Genomic DNA, 24,655 nt, shown 5'->3' on the forward strand with positions numbered 1-24,655 from the left:
CGCGGCTATAAGCGATATTACAGGAACCATAGCAACTATAATAGTGTGTCAGGTGGAGTTTGTGTCTATGTCTTGCACTCAGTATGTAGTGAATTTATTTATTTATTTATTTTACACATCAAGTTTCATAGGACCAAATTGAGGAGCAAATCTCCAAGGTCATGGAACGTGTCAGTACATGAAATTACAACATAAACGTAATAACAGATAAAAATAAATGTTCATGAACCTTAAGTCAGTCCATAAGTTTAAGTAAACGTTATCAGCAATATATAAATAATAATAATAATAATAATAATAATAATAATAATAATAATAAAATCAGCTTAATTTTTCAAGAAACTCCTTGACAGAATAGAAGGAGTGGCCCATGAGGAAACTCTTTAGTTTTGATTTGAAAGCACGTGGATTACTGCTAAGATTTTTGAATTCGAGTGGCAGCTTATTGAAAATTGATGGAGCAATATACTGCAGTATACTGCACACCTTTTTGTACAAGAGTTAAGAAAGTCCGATCCAAATGCAGGTTGGTTTCTGCAGAGTACTAACCGAGTGAAAGCTGCTTATTCTTGGCAATAAACCAATATTGGTAACGAGAAATGACAATAAGGAATATACGTATGGAGAGGCCAATGTCAAAATACCTAGACTCTTGAACAGAGTTCGACAAGAGGTTTGTGAATTCACACCACTTATTGCCCGAGCCACCCATTTCTGAGCCAAAAATATCCTTTTAGAATGGTAAGAGTTACCCCAAAATATAATACCATATGACAATAGCGAATGAAAATAAGCAAAGTAGACCAATTTTCGTGTCGAACAATCACTCACTTCAGATACCGTTAGAATAGTAAAAATGGCAGTTTTAAGTCTTTGAACAAGATCCTGAACGTGGGCTTTCCATGACAGCTTACTATCTATCTGAACACCTAGAAATTTGAACTGTTCAGTTTCACTAATCATGTGCCCGTTCTGTGAAATTGAAATGTCAGGTTTTGTTGAATTGTGTGTTAGAAACTGTAAAAACCGAGTCTTACTGTGATTTAGCATTAGTTTATTTTCTACAAGCCATGAACTGAGGTCATGTACTGCACTATTTGAAACCAAGCCAATGTTGCAACATCCTTTACTACCAAGTTAGTGTAATCAGCAAACAGAAATATTTTAGAGTTACCCATAATACTAGAGGCCATGTCATTTATATAAATAAGGACCAGCAGTGGCCCCAACACTGAACCCTGGGGCACCCCCCCCCCCCCTCCCCGCCACATCACACACACACACACACACACACACACACACACACACACACACACTTGACAGTACAGTACCCCACTCAGACCCCACATCACAGCCGTTATTAACATTGTGAATAATGACCTTTTGCTGCCTGTTGCTAAAGTAAGAGGTGAACCAATTGTGAGCTACTCCCCATGTTCTGTAATGGTCCAACTTCTGGAGCAATATTTTGTGATCAACACAATCAAATGCCTTAGTTAAATAAAAACCCCTTGTGAGGTGGCGCTATGCTTACAGGCCGAGGTAGGGAGGTTGAAAATTTACTGTCCCAACTCAACCTCAACCTCTGCCTCTTAAATACAGGTGCCTCCACACGTTTCAGTGTGGCACATGGCACATATTCAGCCATTGATGTCTCAGTTTGCAGTCCTGGCCCACTCCCATCTGTCCACTGGAGACCACATGACGACCTGTGGGGTAGTGACCAGTTCCCCATCTTCCTGTCACTCTCTTGGCATCATGCCCATGGATGCCTACCCAGATGGCCTTCAAACAAGGCAAAGTGGGAAGCCTTCACCTTTGCTGTCACCTTTGAATGTCCCTCAGATGGTGCCATTGATGTTGTCATTAAACAGGTCACAACAACGATAGTTTCAGCAGCGGAAAATGCAATTCCTCATTCTTTCGGGTGCCTCCAGCGAAAAACAGCCCCTCGGTGGTCACCGTAAGTGCAATTAAAGAGTGCCGACAAGCTCTACAGCTACAAAAGTGGCACCCTTCCCTAGAGCACGAAATAGCCTTTAAGTGGCTCCAACAAACTGCATGTCATTAAGGAGAGTACGAATGTGTGGAAGTAGTGCACAAAGTCCTCTCACAGGGAATCAGTTGTCCTCTGCCGGCTCTGCATTGGCCATACGTTCCTAACACGTGGATACCTCCTCTTTCGCGAGGATGCACCTCAGTGTTGCTTTGGCTCACAAATGATGATCGTCCAACTCTTGCTGGACTGCACACTTTTAGCCGCTCTGCGATGGACTTTTAACTTCCTGCGTCATACCTTCAGTGTTGGGTGACAATGCCTCAAACAGCAGATTTAGTTTTACATTTTATTATAGAGGGTGGGTTTTATCTTTTGATCTAAATTTTAGCACATGTCCTTTGACTCTCTGTGTCCTCCACCCTAGTGCTTTAGGGTGTAGGTTTTAATGTGTTGTAGAGTGGCTGGCTTCTCCTTTTTATTCTCATGGTCAGCCAGCCATGGTAATCTGCTCCCTTGTTTTGATCTCTTCTACATGTTTCTTGCGTGTGTCTGTGATTTTCTTGTCCAATTTTGTCCATTTTAGTGTTTGTTGCCCTTCTGTCATTCTTGTGGTTTTCTCCTTTCTTCCAACTGTGATTTGTATGTCTTGATTATTTTACTCACTCCTCCCCCCCCCCCTCCCCCCTTTTTGGAATTATTTTAATCGGAATGAGGGATCAATGACCTAGCAGTTTGGTTGCCCCACCCCCCCACCCTCTTTTAAACCAACCAACCAAATACAACATTCTAAAGTTCTGAGAATTCGCACCTTAAAGGTTTACTGTACCTGCTGATTGAAATACATGGGACTATTACGACACTATTGTCATTCCTCGTCTTTTTTGTATGTGAAGTAATTTTAATGTGTCTGTATAGCACAAATCACTGATTAGCAGACATGTCAGTAGCAGTATTAGTTTCAGTGTTTAAAATTTTGGGTGTGCAACAAGGTCCTGATTTACTATGTTAAGGTGGACCTGGTACTGCATGCCTAAATAAAATTCATGGTTAATCCAAAAAATATGCTGAAAGATACAGCCACAAGTATACACAGTTTAAGACCTTCCACAGAGAATATTCTGTAACATTTAGAAAGCATTTGGTATTGTATATTAGAACTTTCTTTGTATCACCACTGGATCATTTTGAACAGGAAGGATATTAACATGTAAGTGAACGTTTTTGGTATGTGATTTTTCCTGTAGCCAGTTTTTGTCTTTGAATCAACATAATGTTGAGGACTTTTTGCAGTAGTTGAAATGCTGGTGTGTATAACATTTAACTTCCATGCCTGATGTTGCATTTACACTGTAAACAAGTCATGACCTGAGGGACAGTAAGCCCAAATGTAAGCAACATACTGTTATAATGTTTAGGGAATAATGGTCAAATTTATGGAGATGACTGCTTCTTGTACAATGAGGGCAATGTTCACAGTTTCCATACTATTCAGGTTGTCATCTGCACAGTGCTAAATGTTGAGCACCTCGGTGAACCAAGTCAGCAGTGAATGAGCTCAGATTTGCTCAGCCATGTTTCTCAAATTGAAGTCTGCCCAACAGTGTTAGTTTAGAAATACTATAAGCTGTAATTGTTGCAGAAACCATGTTCAGGTATGGTAATGGAACACTGTGCTTTTCAAAGTGTGAAGAACTTGGCATAACCACCCTCACACAGAAACAGTCTGTGAGGAACTTAGCTTAACCATCCTTACACAAAAAGTTCCTCACCTTTAAAGTGAGTTGGGCATCAGTGAGGAGAACGGACACTGAGGCAGAACATGATGTGTTAACTTGGCACCAGTTACAGCCCAAGCTTCTTTTTTCTGCTCTGTAAGAGTAGAAAAAAAGGAGCTTTGAGGAGCCTCACAACACTGTGAATTGTAGCAAAGAATTGTGGAATAGAACAACTTGATGGATCTTGATATTAGCGAATTAAAGAAAGATTGGTATGACAGATGTGAAAAACCAGTTAATTTGTGTTGCGTCACAATACGCCCTTACTCTAAGAAACTCTTATAGCCTCGACATAAGATCCTACGTTTACAGTCCATTCACCACCACCATCAGCAGTGATTTGTCTTACTTACCTATCAGATTTCTAAATGCAATAATTACTGAGCTGTAGATACTTGCAGTTTGTGGCATCATGTAAAGTAACTCAAAAAGTTTTGTACAAAAAATTAATACACTTCAACATAGACTCCTTCCATAACACACAAAATGTTGAAACAATGTTCTGTCTGAACCCGTGTGCGCACTATCATGTCTGGGGTTCTGGAGCCTACTATATCCACAAATCTTCTCTGGAGATCTCCAAGGTTATTTACAGATGAAACAAACACAGTGTCTTTCATTTATCCTCACAGGAGGAAATCCGGGGATGTTATGTCCACAAATTGAGGTGCTTTCTTGGGTGGTCTGTCGTATCCTATCCATCACTGTGGAAGTGTTTGGTCCAGGAAGTCATGAGCATATAAACTCCAGTGCGGTGGAAGGTTGCATTTTGCTGAAGAAGCTGATGGACAGAAAATAGCTCAAGTATGTGCAGACAAATTTTTCTTGCTGGTGTGATTCTTCAACTTCTCCCATTGTAATTTGTGATGGAATAGTTCTCAGTCGAAGGGCCCGATGTCATCAACCAAATGGCACAATATTTTGTCACCAACCACATTTCCATCATCAGGTGTGCTAATGAATTGATCGCTTGGGGGATGGTGTAGGGCATATATTCCCTCCCCCCTTTCCCCTTTGATCTGAGTCTGTGTCATTATACACTGAAGAGCCAAGGAAACTGCTACACATGCCTAATATTGTGTAGGCCATCCCGAGCATGCAGAAATGCCACATGATAGGGCATGGACCCAACTAATGTCTGAAGTAGTGCTGGAGGGAATTGACACCATGAGTCCAGCAGGGCTGCCATAAATCCATTAAGAGTTCAAGAAGGTGGAGACCTCTTCTGAACAGCACATTACAAAGTGTCCCAGATATGCTCAACAATGTTCATGTCTGAGGAGCTTAGTGGTCAACGGAAGTGTTTAAACTCAGAAGAGTGTTCCTGGAGCTACTCTCTAGCAATTCTGGATGTGTGGGGTGTCACATTGTCCTGCTATAATTGTCCAAGTCCATCGGAATGCACTATGGACATGAATGAATGCAGTTGATCAGACAGGATGCTTACGACCGTGTCACTTATCAGAGTTGTATCTAGATGTATCCGTGGTTCCATATCACTCCAACTGCGCATGCCCCACACCATTACAGAGCATCCACCAGCTTGAACAATTCTCTGTTGACATGCAGGGTCCATTTATTCATGAGGTTGTCTCCATGCCCGTAGACATCCATCCACTCAAGACAATTTGAAATGAGACTCATCTGACCAGGCAACACGTTTCCAGTCATCAACATTCCATAGTCGTTGTTGACAGACTCACACAAGGCATAAAGCTTTGTGTTGCACAGTCATCAAGGGTACATGAGCAGGCCTTTGGCTCCGAAAGCCTATGTTGATGATGTTACGTTGAATGGCTCGCATGCTGACACTTGTTGATGGCCCACCATTTAAATCTGCAGCAATTTGCCGAAGAGTTGCATTTCTGTCATATTGAATGATTCTCTTCAGTCACTTTGGTCCCATTCTTGCAGGATCTTTTTCTGGCTGCAGCGATGTCGGAGATTTGATGTTTTACCAGGTTCCTGATATTCACTGTACACTTGTGAAATGGTCGTATGGGAAAATCCTCACTTCGTCGCTACCTCGGAGATGCCATATTATCTCTGTATTTGAATACACATGGCTATATCAGTTTCTTAGATGCTTCAGTGTAGAATCTATCGAGATTTGAGTAAGGGAATTGATGATCAATTGTGACAGTGGCTACATCCTTAGTAAAGTCTGGGAACTCACACTTAGTCTGATTCAGAAGAGAAAATAGATATCTTACAACAAATAGACTTTGAATCCCTGGATGTGACTGCTAATGTAGCAATGTGTTGGCAGTAGGAGGAGGGGAAGAAATGCTGGCTGCATGCTTTTTCCTGGGTGTGGACTGTGCAGTTTGCACCATGTCAGAGGGAGGGGGAAGATAAAGTAGAAGCCCTGGGCAACTCTAAGGCAATCAGTTCATCAGTGTAGCTGATGATGATAATGTGATCAGTCGCAGAAATATTGTGCGTGTTGGATACTGACATAATGCAGTTCACCTGTGAATTATTTTGTCGCTTTATGTTATGGTTTTTTCTTTAAGAAAAAAACTGGTCTGACTATGTACATGTGTGGAAGACTGCTTTGTCAGAGAAAATGACATTTCCTAAATAGCTGGAATTTACCTGATCCAATCCTTCTCAGTAACTAATTCATGTTGAAGCAGCAAGTCACTTCACTTCAGTACTAGCATGTAAGCAAAGCCGTTTGTACAGTACCTTGTAAGTACCATTGATGGATGTTTTAGCTCTTGTGATGCTCAGTGAATGGCTGTGATGGGTTTCTTTTGAAGGTCTCTCTTATCTTATCAGGTACCTTATTTCTCTGTTCTTATTTCTAATTACGTAAAGTACTCATGATAACGTATGTAAAATATGTCGCATGATCTGATGATAATTTTGGCCATCTACAGTTATAATGTAACAGTATATGACACGCCCTGTGGGATTATGGTAGTCATAGCGGATAATTTTATTCCTTTTTTTATGAGATATGCTTGGTGTAGAGTCTTCTTATTGAAATTTGGTGTTCAGTGTGATCTTTATTGTGAGATATGCTTAGTGCAATTCTTTCCTGTATTTATTATTCAAAAACAATATCTCTGCTTCAGGGAATTCAATGAATAGAAAGTGGTACGAAAGGAATGATATTATTATATCTTTTTAAAAAAATTGTGAATTCTTATTTTAAATTAATACATATCTGACCATAGTGTAAGTGCTTGACTTATTAGTTGAATGTTATTGCTGGTTTCTTGTAAGTATGTTGACTTTAAAATTGCAAGGGAAATAATGCCCAACAGCTTCTGTGGTCCATGTTAGCTCTGGTGGGTGGTTGTGGTGTAGCCACACTTTGCTCAGTCATTGTACAGTACACACAAAATAATAATTACAGCTACAGTTAACATACATGTAAGATGTAACTTTATCCTTTTTCTAATTCTTCAAGAACAAAAATTTAATTAGTGGCCTGACATTTTGAGTGGTGGAATATGTAGGTGGAAAACACTCACTCAGATCAGGAGGAGAGAGTGACATTTTAACAGTCCCCTCTGCCATTTCATCAGAAGTGTGCTATTCTGCCAGAACCTGTGTGTCTGTTTATGCACCCAGTAGATAGGAGATTGTCATACCGGGCTTTAGTAGTCGTAACACCTGGTGGCTCCCTTTGAAATTCACATGGGGAATTTCTTTGGACAGCAGTGGGTAATTTTGTTGCTGCTTACCACTCTTTGCATTGGGCTCTCTCTCAGGAAATAGTCATTTCTGGTAATTATTTAGCACAAACAATCCCGTTGGAAGAACATCCGCAACTGAGCATTGTACCAGAGGTTGAAAATACCGCTTCAGTTGTAAAGTTCTTTTATTATCACTTTATCAATTTTGGGCCATTATAATCCCATCTCCAGGTGTTGTAATTTGGTGCTGTGGCCCCCGATCACTGCAGTGAACATGTACTAGATGCAGTGTGCTACTTATGAGCGCAGAACAGGGAGTTATTTAGCAGTTGAAATAAAGGAATCAATTAGAAAAAAAACTTACATAGTACTTTTTGACTTTCTTTACATTTTGCGACAAATTGCAAGGATGTGTGTCTCACTTTTTAATTGCATATGGAAATCAGAGAAGTTTCATGTTGCCGCCTTGTACACTGCTAGATAAAGACCTCCTACAGACTTATTAATGTATTGTGGTCTTCAGCTATTCTGATACCTGTTGCTCCTCCTTGTTTCCTGTCATTATCTACCCATTTTCCATTAGGCCAATGAACTCCCTTGACCTGTCTGCCTACATATTCTGCCCATTCAGTTTCATTTTCAGTACAGGCTTCCCACTCCTGTATGTTCCATGATCCAATGTGTTTCTTTACTCTCCCAGTAATTTTCAACTTTTGTCTCTTCAGTGGTCAACTGCTCACCCTCAGTTACTGTATTTGCCATCCAGTCTGTAGTTAGAATTGCCATATGTATGTGTAAGAATAAAAAGACAAGAATTAAAACTACAAAGTCAAAATTGTGCTGTTTTATGCCAATTTAACTTGGTGGTTGAAAAAATGAATTCAGAAAGTCATTCCTCCACACACATAGGAAAATGATACAAGCCCCACTACTGTCAAGGGTGGAACTGAGAGCTTGTTATGATCGGAGATTGCCTGTAGATTAAAATCTTGAACCTCTGGGTTTTTTGCTGATGGGTTTTTAAAACCACTACAGTTCTACTCTGTGCGTAAAATAAATGTATTCCAGCTCTCAAGTTCATATATGTCTTTCTTTTAAAAAAAGCTATAAAACTGTAGGAGTATGTTAAAAAAAAGGAAAGTAAAGAAAAAAAAGGGTTACAGGAAAGCACAGACATACATTATTTCATTTAGTGTGTGTTGCTAGCAGAATTCATTTTTGCCATGTCACTTCCTGAGAGAAGATTTAAATAACAGCAATCTTGTCATACACAACTGATTTCTTTGGTAAAGTTTCTTCATTCTTCTTTAGTTAATGAGAAATAAGTTTTTCAATGTAATGGGGATTTCTTCTCCCAAACAGTGTGAACAATCAGGTAAGTGATGATTTTGGAAAATTACTACAAGAACAGAGAGAGATTTGAAATTCATAGAAGGTTCAGATGATGTTAAAACCTTGTCAACAAACTGTTAAAACAAGTGTCTTGGCAGCTATGTGAGAAGCAGTTAATGAAAATGAAAGCTAGATAATACCCACTAAGTCGTCGCCGAGCTTAAAGTTCTCATTCTGTGTAAAATCAGTCATTTGTCTATCCAGGTTTTTGTTGATCTTGCTGGCATAGAAATGAAAGGTCATGGAATGAAGACTCAGTTGTGTCTTGTCATAATGGTTCATCAAAGATAACTGTAATATGTTTCAGTATCATGAGAAGGGAAGCTGCTATTCATCATATAGAGGAGATGCTACACACACACACACACACACACACACACACACACACACACACACAACTGCAGTCTTAGGCAACTTGAAACTACACTGCGAGCAGCAGCACCATGTTTTGTGTGTGTGTGTGGGGGGGGGGGGGGGGGGGGGGGGGGTTGTGTGTCAGTTGTTGATGAAGGCCTTACTGGCCTGAAGCTATAATTGTGTGAGTCTTTTTGTTGTGCGTATCTGCTACTCAACATGTCCACTGTACGGTGAATAGCAACTTTCCTTCTTATAATATTGATATTTCATCTCGGATTTTCCATAATATATTTCATTTATTTGATTGTCAGGTGAGTGCAAAACAGACATATTAAAATGCCGAATGGAAAATAACATAAGTTTCTCAGTGGAGGAAAGGCCATTACATCTGAAGCAACAGAATTGTGTGGTTTATAATCCTTATATTACTCAGAGTGAAGAAGAGTCTGATTTTCTTAATAGACATTAACAGTTCCAGTTCCAGTATACCTCTCCAGTGTCAGTGATGCTCCATCTTGAATGACCTTGCTATCAATGGAATTCCAAACATGAAAGATGGAAAAATGAAAGAAATGGTTTAGAAATAGTATCACCAGAACTGTTGATGTCTAGTTTCAACACCAAACAGTAGATTAAGAATTTGTCTTTCTTACTCAATGACATAATTTTTGTGTTTGACACTCATTCGTATGTCATAGTTGTATAAATAAAAAACAGTGTGTTAAATCTTCATGTGGAACAGCACCAACCTAGATATAATCACTATGATCTGTCAAGCTTCAGTATCTACTTGTTTCTAGTCTCTCTCTCACTCTACTGACTATTGAATCTGAAAGTTTCCAACACTGACCTCTGAATTTTCTCTAGGTAATGTTGTGTGGTTAGATGAAGCATCTGCTGCAAGAGCTCTCCACGGTCTTTCTAAACAAATACAAGGACTTGAAGCATTTCATGCAAAAGCTGACCCATACAGGAAAGAGGAAAAGAGACAGGCAGCAAGCAAGGAGAGTGATAAAAATGATGATATTGTTGTTTTGGACCAAATTCGCTCTCAAGATGGTGAAATAATCATGGTTGTGGATGAAGTTGATGCTGAATCTGATGTACATACTCCATCTGAAGATGTGAGAGTGAATACTGCTGTGAGTTACTATGTCATACTTAGATATTAACTTTTAAAAAAATGCTGGCATTTATATTAAAATTAATTTTCTGTAGCAAGTGTCATCAAATAATGAAGCAAAGGATACTGTTAATGCTGTTGACATCACAGTACCAATACCACCTGGCTTATGGCGAAAAGGTGCTGACTATCCTAAGGCTAAATGTATTCTGCTTCGATTTTCTACTAGAGCAGACAAGAAGTATAGACATGCTGAAAAGTTAAGCGAATATTATAAAAAACATGGAAATCCCAACTATGGAGGTAAGTTTTTCTTCCCTAAGTGTGTGATGCAAATTTTTTTGTCTGTAAAAACATGTAAGTCTTGTCTTTTCATAGGTGTGAAAGGTATTATAACAACTTCAAGAAAAAGACGTTTCCAGGCCATTGATATGAATGAAAAAAAGTTTGATGATGATCTGGGTGATTATTCAAGTGTTCGAGCTGATTTAGTTCAAGAAACTAACAGTAAGAATCCTTGGGGTGTGTTAGCGAAGAACTGGAGTACAATGGATAAAAGTTTGCTTAGAAGACCAAGTAAGTAAAGAATATGTAACATTTAAATGTGAACTACTTTAGTTGTGTGTAAAGCATCACAACATGGCCTGTGCGAGAAGCACATACTAATTACTGAACTATGAGAGAGGGAAAACAGTAGTACTGACAGGTAAACAGACAGAGAAAATACATTGTGTCTCCCAAGTTTTTGGAATTACGTATAGTTTTTTCATTGGAAGAAAAGGCTGGCAGAAATATGAATTGATATAGGCTCCGTTAAAGGGAAAAAGGTATAATAAAAAAAAGTAGATGGCAGAGTAACCTGAAAATAATTATTTTGCACTTATCAGTTTTCTTATTTTTAAGTTGTAAATCTCAGATTGTATTTGTTTGCTCTGTTGTGTATCTGTCAGTCAAGATGCACTTTTTCATACTGTAGTGTCTCATGTATTATTAATACATTTTAATTAATTTACATATGACCATTTGATGATTGAAGGAAGTGAATTACACCACTTTTGAAGGAAACTTACGGCTCTGAAACTCTGCCTAGTAATGTGATGGCAGTGAATGTGTGGTGAGAATGAGGCCTCAAGTGATTGCTGTACTCCTTCCTGTACTCTTTCTCTTTCCTGTGCTGCAATCCTTTTTCCTTACTTGGTCTGTAAGATGGCTTCCTTGTTGATTCCAATCTCATGGGGACCGCATGCAACAATTCATGTAGCACTGTGAGTTTTATTCTCTGTAATGTCCATCTACCATGAGATATGGAGCTGATATATCAAGAGATAGTTAACATTGTTTGTCAACCGTTGCCTTTCCCAGTAATAGTTGATTTCAGTGCCCACAAAACATTGTGGGTCTGTGCTATGACTTTTGATAAAGTCATTCTAGCAAAATAAGCAATCACAGATTCTGACTTACACGTATTCAACAGTATCACTCCAATTCATTTTAGTGTGGTAAAGGGAACGTGTCCAGCTATCCGTCTCTTGATCTGTAGCTCCAGCTAGTTGAAGGAATGTTAACCCATTAGTGCCGGAATTAATTTTTTCGTGTTTTTTTCTTTTTTTTAAATTGTGTTATTATGTCTGTAAAAGGCATAAATTACACAACAGAGTTGTTTCGGCGAAAGTGATTACCGCCATTAGCGAGGTGTTGCCATATGGCAACACTAGGCGTTTTCACTACCTAAATTTATACGGAATAAAACTTCAACTAAAATAAGTAGGTTATTGAAATTTCTTATTACATATACAAGTTTTGTGCATATTTATTATTCAGTCTTCATTATACAATTTATACTTTATAACAGAACAATTAATAATCAAAAATCAAATCTTGAACTCAGCATAATTTTACATGAAATGGAATAAAACAGTCAATACACAGTCCCACATTACACTTTGAACACATTGTTCTCACAGTAGATTTACAGTCCTTGTGTGCACACCTTTTCTTCTTCTTTCCTTCTGTGTGCTGGATGAGGTGCTCAGTCTTATCAAATCTAATTGAATCAGATATGCGGCTGTCGGAACATGTCCTTGAGTGCAGATGCTCTCCCGGCTCCTTTTGGTAAAGCTTGGTGTCTTTGCAAGTACACTGTTGCTACTTCTCTCTTAAAATCAAGCTGAGAAATAGTTTGGTTTCTGGCTTTATTATACAAAATCCAACTGTTTTGTATGACGACATCTAACATCCATGTAAAGAGACACCAGTACCATTTCTTGCTTCTTATTGCAATGCGATAGCATGCTAGATTCTGACCCATCTGATCAGTACCTTCCATATATGTATTATATTTGGCTACCAGTTTTGGTCTGGGAATTATTATATTTCGCTTTTTTAGTTGCGAGAATCTCTTGACTTGGCCAACTTCTTGTGCACCTCATGAAGAAGATATCATTGTGACAACTGAGTTGTCCAGCCACCGCACATACAATAATCCATCATTCTTCTCTATTGCTGTCTCAAAATATCTCCGATCTTTCTTGGAAAATAATTTTGGGGCTCAACGAACACATCACCTTCAGTATCGTCATTATAAAGAATCTCCAGAGCCTCAGCAAGCGAGAAATCTCTTCTAAAACAAAAAAGAGAAAATTCGTCTTTTTACTGAGTACAAGCGCCTAGCATTGCCATATGGCAACACTGACGTTCAAACGGCCTAAATGAATGTAGTTTATTTCGCAGCAAGCAGTAACCTTCAAAGGATATATATTTGAATATTTAAAGCACAACCATACTAAAAAACCAAATTATATATCGTAATTTACTGTGTAAAACATACTTACTTGAACTTATACTCCATTTTTCTTCGTCATTCAGCAGACTGCCTAAGCCGCAGAATTTACATGTATTGTTAAAACTGTTGCGTTGTAGTGATCTTTACAGTCTTGCGGAATGGAATCCAGTGCTGCCAACACTCTCGCTTTGTTAATGTCGTGGAATCAACGATTTTAAAAAAGTGTTACAAATGTTGCCATATGGCAACGCACGGCACTAATGGGTTAAGATATATGTTGCTACCATAGGGACCCATGCCTCATCTTCACTGGCATGAGCCCAGTTGCATTATATCTATGGCTGCCAGCTGTCTACCAGTAATCGTGGTATTTTCTTGGACACAATTTTCATACTGAGCCTACTGTTACTGTAGAATACTTGCCAGCACATTGATCTTGAGTACTCTTTTCACTATTGTGAGATGTGAGCATTCTGCCTGTATTGCACAGAGAGTGGGGTATTACAGGTCGGGCGCAGTAAGTGGTCTCCCGCCACGGGAGTAGGCCTGGGAGACCCTCTGGCTACTTCTGGCAAGCACACCTCCCTCGCCTAACTGTGTTTTATTATGTTTCTACATCTATACTTTACTGTGTATTTGGTTCAGTGTTTCAGAGGAAACTTCTCAAGACCAAATGATCTGTCTAGCCACACCTGAATGGTTGACCAGCATGACTCAAGGTCTTCACAATGTTTTTGTATTCGTCCTTGATTTTATAATTTTTTGTTTTTACTGTTCTCTGACATGAGCATCCTGGTCGCCTTCCTCAGTGTCTTTTATTATTTTTTATTGGTTGCTTTTTGTTCACTCTACTTCTTACCTGGTTCTATGTCTCACATTATTCTGTTGTGCTTTGATTATTGAAAGAAGCAGCTCTGGATGAAGTCACTGTTTCATCTTTTTAACCTCACAATCAGTCAATCTTGTAAACAGGGCTGTGGCTTATGAACACTTTAACTGCAACAAAGTGTTACACATAAATTTTCTAAGACTGCACTGATACGAAATGCTATAATAACCAGTGAAATTCAACATTTTAAATTCTTAGGATGTACCATAGAAAATAAACCTAGCTTAAAAGTATTATATTCATGAGTTTGTGCAGAAATTTGAATGCTGCTGTTTTGACTAGGACTAATATCCCTGCACAGTTACAGTGAATTGTGAAATCTTGTCTCCTTTGTTAGATTCAACACCTCTTATTCTGAAGGCTCATAGTGAGAAGATTCTTGTGAATGTTACCATGTTTGGGTAAATGTATATAGAATATAGATTTTATACTAGAATAATATGTTTCAATTTAATGTCCATTTCATGGGAATTGAAATAAGTCAAAAAATTGTAACATACGTAAGGATACAGGGTCCTTTTTTATGACTTTATTAAATTCTGTAGTCTTTCCTGATTGCATTGATTTATACATTATAGGGTTTCAAATCAAAAATGACCTGTACATACCAAATTTTAAAGTTAAGGTCATGTATGCCGCCACTCCTCCTTTATTTCTGTTACAGAAACCAGTATTATTTAGAAAAGAACTGTGAATTTTATGTTTCCAGTGATTATACGTGTGATACATTGTATATGTTCATAACAGTGCAGGTTTCTAGTGTCTGTAAATGATTATCTTTGCTAGGATTTACTTTTGTTTCGCTGAAGCAATTTGTTCATGTGTTACTGAATGTTTGTTGCCAAAGTGCTACATATATTTGTGGAAGTACATATCCTTTAGTGTGTAATAAATACAAGCTATGCCACACATCAAGAAATTCAATAAAAGGAAATTCTGTGGTAAACAGTTCACAAGCAGAGCAAACCACACTGTTGAAAATAACTTATGTATCAGTTCTTCGGGGAAGAAGCTGCCACATGACAAGCCTCTTGGTGATTAAATTTTTGTGTTAACAATGATGCTGTTTCTAGTGGATGTGGTGTTGTTGATGTGGGCATCTTATCTTCTCTGATAAAGGAAGTGGCGAAATGTAAACAATGTGATGATGTAGGCTGCCTGGAAATAACTGAACAACACAGTAACAGAAGGGCTTAGTGTCAAAATTAGTTGTTCTGTGTAGATCCTGCAATAAATTTGCCTCGAATATAACTTAATATTGTGCTTTATTCATATTATGTGAATTTGAAGTTAATGTATTCACTGCATGCAATAGGAAAAGGAAAAAAGGCTGCTCAAACATTTTGTGGTTTGAAGTACCTTCCTCCTCCTCCTCCTCCTCCTCCTCCTCCTCCTCCTCCCAGTAGGTTCAGCAAGTACATAAAAATGCTTTCAGGTGCCTTGACTGTTGTGCCTAAAGCATCTATCAAATGTGTAGTAGAAGAAACTGTAAACATTAGTGAAGCCAGGGATATTGCTTCTTGAATGGTGTTGTAAGTGCTACTTTTCTGGAGAGTGGAAAAGTTGTTGATGTTGAGTGCTTATCTAATTACTGCCACTCGTGCCATGGTAAAACTCAAGGACATATTGGACATCAGTGTTCTAAGAATTATGATGTTTACAGTGGAGGTATGGAGTGTGATGGAGCTCTAAAAATATTACGGAGGTTGGTGCCCATTTATAACATTAGATATACCACCTAGGTGATGGAGACTCTAAAGCTTTCAATAAAATTAATAATAAAATTAATGAGTTCAATGTTTATGATGATACTGTGGTAACAAAACTGGAGTGTTATGGACATGTGCAAAAGAGGATGGGTGCTAGTTGAGGAATCTACAAAGGGAAATGAAAGGAAAGTTGCTATCTGATGGAAAATCTTTGCCTGGTCGAGGCAGATTGACAGAGACTGAAATAAACCTTCTTCAGAGTTATTATGGACTGGCCATTAGACGAACTGCACCTCTGAATGATGTTACAGCAATGAGAAAAGCTGTATTGGCCACCTACTTCCATAAGCTGTCCACAGATGAACACTCTGTTCACGGACTTTGCCCTAAAGGAGCAGATTCTTTGTGTGGTTACCAAAAAGCAAAAGAAAGTGGTCAAATATACCATCATAAGCATTCTCATCCTGAGCTTGCTAGGAATGAAATAAAACCAATTTTCAGATACCTGAGTGACCCTGTATTGCTTAGTAAATGTCTTCATGGGGCACTCTGAATACAAATAAAAGTTTCAACCATTGCATATTGGAAAGACTACCCAAGAATGTTTTTTGTAGGACTAAATACAATAAAAGTTGGTATACTAAATGCAGTGATATGTTTCAATGATGGAATGATAGGAAGGTTGGAAGTCCTGAGAAATTTAGGCATAAAATGAGGCTCTAATATGGAAGATCAATTACTTGCATGTGACAGGCAACGGATGCATGAAGCTGAAAGATTTGCTCTTCAAGTTACCTAAAAAGCAAGAAGTGCTAAAAGGAATGCCAAGAGGAGGCTGGAAGATGAAGAAATGCTGCAGGATGAAGCCTGTGCTTCAGGAATGTTTTGAGGCACAGTTTAATTGGACTCATATCTTCATTCGCAATTTCCTACAAGCTGTATTTTTCGGAATTCAGGTACAAATATTTCATATAGTTTATAAAACATTGCTGTTTTTCTTTCTCTAACTTGCAATAGTCCATACTTATGTAGTAGACATGTGCTTTATTGAAGAATCAACTAAATTATAGAAAAAATAACATTTTTAGTAGGAAAAAAATTATAAAAATAAAAATGTAAGGCATGATATTTTTTTATCCTTATAATATACATAATATGTGAAATTAAATAGGTCTAGTGCCTCAGCCATCATGTCATGCATATCTGGTAAAAATTTTGTCTCCTTCAAATGTATAACATTGGATTAAATGGAATGTCAATTTGAGGAAGCATTTTGGAAAAAAAATTGCATCAGTTTCTTTATAATATTTTTAATAACCCTAATCAGGTTCAAAAGTATTTTTACTTCTAATTTGTTTCAAAGTGTGCTGCGTTACGTACTATCGACAAAAAAATCTGTAAAACATATACATTATAAACAGTGCCTGAAAGAAATAGGTGTTGATTTTTACATAATATTGAGCCGTAAAAGTACCTTGTATCCTTAAAATTTGAAAGTAATGTTGTAATTGCCACAAAAATGTAAACTTACAATTGCTAAAATAATCTCTATGTTATTGTGAGAATGGCACTGCTGAAATTATGTAATCTTTATGTACATTTTTTTTAAAAATGCTGTCGCATGGAACTAATTTTATATGATGTTGATCACAGCATGTAACTTATGTCAGCTAGTAAATTTGGTTATGGAATAGGAGAAGTAGCTCACAGATCTGTCTTGTAAGCTCCCACTATTGCGTTCTTCATTAGCAATCAAACAGCTTACAATCGTTATTGAAAATGTGAGCCCCTGAATAATGCATACCTCTTTGGAACAAATGAAATTCCTGTAGACTCTAGTTATTCCTACTCTGTATTGCTTAATTAGTACTTGTAATGCAAGTTGTTGGTTGAAAAAATGCATTGATTACACATTGTTAATTTCAATAAAGAGTAAATATACTGTGAAGCAGAAGGTAAAGACCCAGTTATTCACATTCCTCAGTTTTTGATTTAAAGAAGTGGAAATATTCCCCTTGAGGAATACTGGAAGCTTAGTTTTGAAATTTTAATTTATCACAATAGCTCTTGGCTGCTTTACTCTCACATTCATTTCAGTTTTTTTCCCCATCAAGTAGCCTGCAGCTGCCCTAAGTAAACTTTTTATCTTGTTGCAACTGATTTTCAGACCTACTCATAAGATGCAGTTAAATAATTTTTATGATTTTTTTTCTTGTCGCTTTTGTACCCCTCTCACTGAATGTAAACAATGGAGTGATCATGCTTATCTTGTTTATTTAATAAAATTGCAGCCAAATAGCCACATATAGTTACTTTGCTTAACATTTTACATGTACTTTTGCACATTCATATATAGATTTCACTCTTTTGCTGCAAAGCTCTATGTGATATCATTCACAGGCTTCATTACACAGTTCACACGCGCATTTTGTGGTTAGGTCGTGATAATTTTTGTTTCTGCAAATTAGATGACGAAAGCCGTGAATAGATAATCTAGTTAGTACCTGTCGCAGTTCGAAGTTTGGTGCTGTCCATGAGCAGTTTGTCATTGCTTCGGTGCCATAGAGCTCTGGCCATACTTTTTCTTGTTTATCCTCCATGATCTTCAGTTGATTTCTGTGTGGCATCATATATCGAAGTTTGATGTCTTCAATTAGGAATGTCTCTCTCGCTAGCAGGTACAATAGTCTAGATGATGCCTTTGAGAGACTAGTGCTCTTTTTAGATAAGTTGATTTTACATTTTCTAGTGTTTCTAGATTTTTTTCCTGTCAAGTGATCCCGTATAACCTCCATCCCGTAGGCCAGGATTGGCAAGATTTTTGTGTTGAATAATTTCATGACAGTTTCTAGACTGAGTAATGTTTCTGATGTCTTGTATTGCTATTATTGCTTGCGTCGTGCTTTCTGTTGTATGTTTTGTGAAGCATTTGGCTGTTGGTTGCAATGTCGTCCCTAGGTATTTAAATTCTGATGAGATTTTTATTTTTTGCCCTCTGATGTTGATTTCTGCATTCGTGGGTGTTTTGCCTCTTTTTCTGAAAATCACCATTTCCATCTTTGTTATATTTATGTGTAGTTTGTGTTCACTGCACCATTTATCTATTTTCTCAATGATTTTTTGCAGCTTCTGTATATCTCTTGATCCTATGGCTGTGTCGTCAGCATATGCATATATCAGGTTACCTTGCATTCTGAAAGCTGGAGTATTCAATGGACTGTGGATGAAGCCTGACCAACAGGCATTACTTGCTTTGAGCCACAAAAATAGTGCATGGAAAGTGGCTAGCTTCTAGCTGAAAACTAGATCTGCCAATAAAATTTAAAAAGGATGACTGATTGCTGGAATTCTATAATTTACAAGTAAATATGCATATATATCTAAAAACAAAAATGATGTGACTTACCAAACGAAAGCACTGGCAGGTTGATAGATACACAAACACAAACATACACACAAAATTCAATCTTTCACAACCAACGGTTTCTTCATCAGGAAAGAGGGAAGGAGAGGGAAAGACGAAAGGATGTGGGTTTTACGTGAGAGGGTAAGGGGTTATTCCAATCCCGGGAGCTGAAAGACTTACCTTAGGGGGAAAAAATGACAGGTATACACTTGTGTGCGCGCGCGCGCGCGCACACACACACACACACACACACACACACACACAGTCACAAGCAGACATTTGCTTTTGTTTGTGTATCTATCAACCTGCCAGTGCTTTCGTTTGGTAAGTCACGTCATCTTTGTTTTTAGATATATTTTTCCCATGTGGAATGTTTCCCTCTATTATATAAATATGCATATATGTATACATATTCTTCATCTTCTCCAATTTGCAATAATTCTTCAGTGGCATGAATGTACAGCAAAGGGCTCATTGGGCCACCCTCTAAGAGTCCATTCAATTGCAAAATGAGGTTTGGAAAAGATAGATTGACTGATGTTGTGATTAAGTTGTTCGAGGATTGACTTTATTATTCTTGCCCATACGCCATCTTCTCCCATTGTGTTTACCAGTTTTCAGACTATGGAATCTCTTTCCCGTAGGTCAAAGGCTTTGGTAAAGTGTATGAACACTGTGTAGAACATTTGTTTCTTTTGTAGTGCTTTCTCGATGTTGTTTCGAAAAGCCTGACAGCTATAAGTTTGACCTTCCAGATCTGAAACCCATTTGTGGTTCTGGGAAGTGAGTGTCCATGAAAGCTTTGCTTTTTTTGTGTAATTATCTTTGAAAACATCTTGAACTGAGCATTTTCTAGGGCTATGCCTCTGTACTTGTTTGTGCCCGTTGGTTGCAGTGAACTTTTATTATTAGTGTCTCCATTGGGTCAGAATTCTTCCAAGTTCCAGGCATTTGTTGAATAGTTTGATCCATATGTGTTGGAGAGCCTCTTTTGCATCTTATCGGGACCCGCTGTTTTTTTGTTCTTCAGCATTTTTATTATTTCTTTCAAGTCTTCTTCATTTAGAGGTCTTTTTCCTTTGTTTGATGGTCTTTGTCTTCGTTGGGGGTGTTTGGACTCCTCGTTTGTCCACTATCTTACTGACGTGGTCTTCCCATCTCACCATGTCTATATTTGGTGTATGAATGTGTCTTCGTGGTCTTATTACTATGTATGGGTCTTTCACTGCTTCATCCGCTTCGCTTACTCTCTTTGTGTTTATTTTCTCTTCTCCCCCCCCCCCCCCCCCCTCCCCTCCTGTTTCCTCGTTGTGCTGCTTTCACTGTCTGTGGTGCATTCTTAGAACAGTGTTTCGTTTGCTATAGCATTAAAAATCGAACCATCTTTTTGCTGTCCTTGTTTTTGGGTTTGTTTCTATCACTGAATTTTTTAGGAGGTCTTCTATTTTGTCTGTTGCTTTTTCAAGGCCTCCTTTCTCTATTAAAGTTTCTATTTGTGTTATTTGTCCTTTTTGGTTTTTTATTTTTCTTTATCTATTTTTCTTTGTGTGATTTGGTGGGTCTTTCTTGCTGGTGGTGAGGTGGAGATATTTATTTTTATCCTCAATGGAATGTGCTTTCGTATAGGAGTGATGGAGTCATGCCATATTGGTTGAATACTTCCTTTTATTTCTCCTCTTGTTAATGTGATACCAATGGTACTTTTTCCATTATTGCAGATGTATGTAGGTATTTGTCTGTTGTTCAGTAGGGTGAAACCGTCTTCTTCTAGGGTTTAAGTGACTTGTCCTGCTTTATAGTGCTCTGTGTCTATTCTGCAGTCGAGATAGCCTGCAATAATGGTGGGTTTGCTGTTGCATTGTGTGATAAGTATGACGATTTTGTCAATTATTTCTACTGGATTTGTGTACTGTTGGAAATAGGCTGCAATTATATTTGTGTGTGGTGCTTCTATCAGCATACTGTTTTCTTGTTTTATGATTTTTGGTGGTTGTCATGCAGGGTTTCAGTAGGATAGATATTCGTCCCATTGGTCGTCCACTTTCTCCTTTCTTTGCCGTTAGGTGAAAATTGTAGAAATCTTTATGTTGCCAGTTGTCTATCAGGAAAGTTTCTGTTAGAATTGCAAGATCCAAGTTTCGCAGAATGTCTGTTGGTGTTAGATTAAGAGCACTTTTTATTTTCCCTCTGTATTCCATAAGATGGCTTTTATTTACTGCTCTCCTTGTTTTCTTCTTGATTCAGTTGAGCTCTGCTCCCTCTTCCATTGATCTTCTTGGGAAATGAAATCAATGTACTTTTCTGTTTTCAGGCCAGAATTCTAGTTCTTGTTTAATTTGTAGATCTTAGAACGAAATGCCCTACTTTAAAAGCTTTTTTGTCGCCCAGTGTGTGCAGTTCTTCTCATTCTAGTTGTCCTAGTATTCCGTTCTTGTTGAGGTGTTTCACTACTGTATCAGTTGTGCTGGTTCTCTTTGTTACTGATATAGAGCCATGTTGTTTTTTTCTGCTGCTTGCATTTCTTTGTCTTTTTTTGTACACAATATGGTTTTATTAAAACTCTGGTTTCTTCTCCTGGACTAGTTCCTTCCTATCACAGTACTCAAAGATGGTCCCTCTAGTTAATTAACCTCATTTCAGGTTTCAAGATGTTGCTCCTGTGCATTGATTTGGACTTGTGCCTGATTTTGTTGCTGGGACAGAGGATTTCTGTATATTGTCGTTCTCCATGGTTTGGCTCTGTTGTTATACTTAGTTTGTATGTCGTTCCCATCAGTTTTGGTTTTCTCTGGTTCTAAGCGTCTTCCCTTTTCTAGAGTTTTCTTTATTTACTCCTGTATTAATATCCCTAGCTGGTTTTTTAGGAAATCTGTTATCTCCTCCGTTTTATGCTTCAATTCTCCCACTTGTGTTATTTCTCTCTCTCTCTCTCTCTCTCTCTCTCTCTCTCTCTCTCTCTCTCTCTCCCCCCCCCCCCCCCCCCTCTCTCTCTCTCTCTCCAGAGTGCTACTCACTCCGAAGATGTCTCTGTTGAAGTTCTTCTCAGATCCTGTAGGTGCCTCTTCCATCTTCCTCTGTCCGCTATGTGCGTTTCTCCAACAGATGTCGCTAGTTGTTCTGCAGTCTGCTGTCCGCTATGTGCTGTTTCCCGCATTTCTCCCATAGATGTCTCTACTTGTCAGGCAGTGGAGCTGTCTTTTTCCTCACTCGTCTCTTCCTGTTGGCTGTTCATAACCTCTCTTGTAGGCTTCCTGTTCTCTTCCTCCTTTGCTTTTGTTTCGTTTTTCACATATTCTGAACATTTTCTTATTTCTCTCACCGCCTCTAGTAATTCGTTCTTCATTTCCTTCTTCTTATATTCTCCTCCTTTTGCCACTCTTCCGATCTTAATTAGAGCATTCTCAATACGTTGCACTGCACTGTCTGCCATATTTTTATCATGCTTATCTGAAAAATAGCTACAAAATACATGTCTTGGACTGGAATTGGACCAGAAATCTTGCCATTTGCAGGCAATGCTCTTATGAACTTAGCTAATGAGGCACGACTCTCAACACATTCTCACAACTTCAATTCTATCAGCAGCTGCCTCTTCCCTTCAAAATTTCACATATATTTTTATTGATTTCCTCTGCGTACTTTGCAGGACTTTAGTGATACATACCATTCCTTGAATGAGAGGTATCATACCCTTAAATACATATGCCAGAGAAAAGATGTTTGTGACTGAGAGTAGTGTGTAAGTGTTGAGCACCTCACTGTTGGGAGATGTTTTAAATTGTACGGCCTGATACCAGAGCTAATGATCCAGTAACTGTACAGAAGTGAATAGCAGTCAGAAGACCCTATCTGCTTAGGTGGAGTGGACGGTGCAGAAGAAAGAGCTCCATGAAATCTAAGAATGTGAAGTGTCCAAAATAGTAAATGTATTGTAACTGTTGATTATTAAGTGGAATATCAGATCTATTATGTACATAGTATAGAGAGGCAGTATACGAGCTGGTAGCTGCCCTCATTTGTCATATATTGGCTTGTAATTTTGAAAATAATATAAGAAAGTGAATTGAATCTCGCTTCTTGTTTATGTGGTGCAATGAATGGGAATGAGAAGTTAATTTTAAGCAGCTTTATCTGCAGCCCGTAAGCAGGCGAAGTCTGATACGAGGTATATGAAGAAGGCACATGGATTCAGGGCACATAACCTGACTAATGATACTTAACATTGACCAAATATTCAGTAAGCAACATTCATTGTATATAAAAGGAGTGTCCAGGTGGCAACTTAAAGTGTCTGGTGCATTAGGTGAAGTGTACAAACCACCACGCAGCCCAAGCCAAGCGGAAGCCCTTCAAGACTAACTCTCCTGGATGAAAGAAAATTTGAGCAGATTATTAAGTGCTTAATGATGAACCACACACTTGAAACATCAGACATTTTGCAAATTGAGCTTAAAAGTTCAACTAGAAGTGCCACTCTGTAACTGAAAGTCTGTTGTGTGTTTGAGGGCTTTTGAAAATAATCTGTTGTAGATTGACACCTTTTTTGTGAAGAATAGGATAAGCACTATTTGTGTAAGCTATTTCTCTGAGATTCTTCTGGAAAATATGTATATCTCTTATGATAATGTTCTGTATTCTGTCATAGGACCTTACGAGAGTGAATCTCCTCCCCCATCTCCAGATCCACCACCACGGCAAGTTCCTCCTCGACATCGGGAACAGAATGATTCTTCTGATAACAGCAGCAATGGTAATAAGTCTCCTGAACGTGATGATGCGAGATGGACTCGACGTAGTAAGGTTAGTCCTTTTGTCACATTTATGCCCCCATTTGGAATGTGAAATGCATAAGATAAAGAGTAGATATTCTAAATTATACAAAATATTTATATTTTCAACTGAAATTGAAGTTAAAATTGGCTCACTGAACCGCCTCGCCCATCATGTAATCATACACTATAACTTTCTTATTGCTGACTACATAAAGTAGCTGTTACAAGAAGCGTCGAATATGTTGCACTGGATACTAATAGTTTTGGCCCTATATGTCTTTAATGTTGTGCTATCTGATACCCCGTGGAAGTTACAGTCATAGGTGAATCAGTACTATAGTTTCAAAGGAACCCATTAGCCTTAACTGCTTTATGGCGCTATGACTTTTATTATGAGATTCACAGAGTACAGTACGTTCATGTGAAATCATTGTGCAGCTGCCTTTTCAACCATTATCTTTGACAGAGAGATGCCACAGTGCAACGAGTTGCTCCAGGAAAAAATACTATTGTCATTTAACCACAATAACATGCAAAAATCCTTGGATTTTTAACTTAAAATTTATTTTGTGTCTGGCTACTTATGTTAATCATGTTTAATGTTGTTGCTTGACATTAAGTTCATAGGTAAGTAGTACTTTTTTCTCATTTGGGTCTTGTCTGTTATGATGTTAAAATTGCGCAATTGTGAAGGAACATACGCTGTCCACCAATAAATATCAACTTGTGTTGCAGGACCATGAATTTGTTGTTATTCATTAAAACTTGTATGCTGATTTACATAATGTTGAGTCAATGAAT

At 38.1% G+C, this 24,655-nt stretch overlaps 1 protein-coding gene across 3 annotated transcripts in view; it reads left to right on the plus strand.

Moving 5' to 3' along the window:
- Positions 1–24,655, plus strand: part of LOC126270242 (nuclear cap-binding protein subunit 3-like) — a 95,516-nt gene that overhangs the window by 36,062 nt on the left and 34,799 nt on the right. The window contains exons 4-7 of one of the 3 annotated variants that reach the window (XM_049974056.1): positions 10,041–10,315; positions 10,392–10,599; positions 10,675–10,872; positions 23,728–23,882. In XM_049974056.1, coding sequence (XP_049830013.1) covers positions 10,041–10,315; positions 10,392–10,599; positions 10,675–10,872; positions 23,728–23,882 — 836 coding nt within the window. Of the gene's footprint in view, positions 1–10,040; positions 10,316–10,391; positions 10,873–23,727; positions 23,883–24,655 lie in introns of all 3 variants that reach the window. The other 2 variants (XM_049974057.1, XM_049974055.1) reach the window with 2 other exon arrangements.

Source organism: Schistocerca gregaria, chromosome 1 (assembly GCF_023897955.1).
Source record: "Schistocerca gregaria isolate iqSchGreg1 chromosome 1, iqSchGreg1.2, whole genome shotgun sequence".
NCBI classification, from domain to species: Eukaryota; Metazoa; Arthropoda; class Insecta; order Orthoptera; family Acrididae; genus Schistocerca; species Schistocerca gregaria.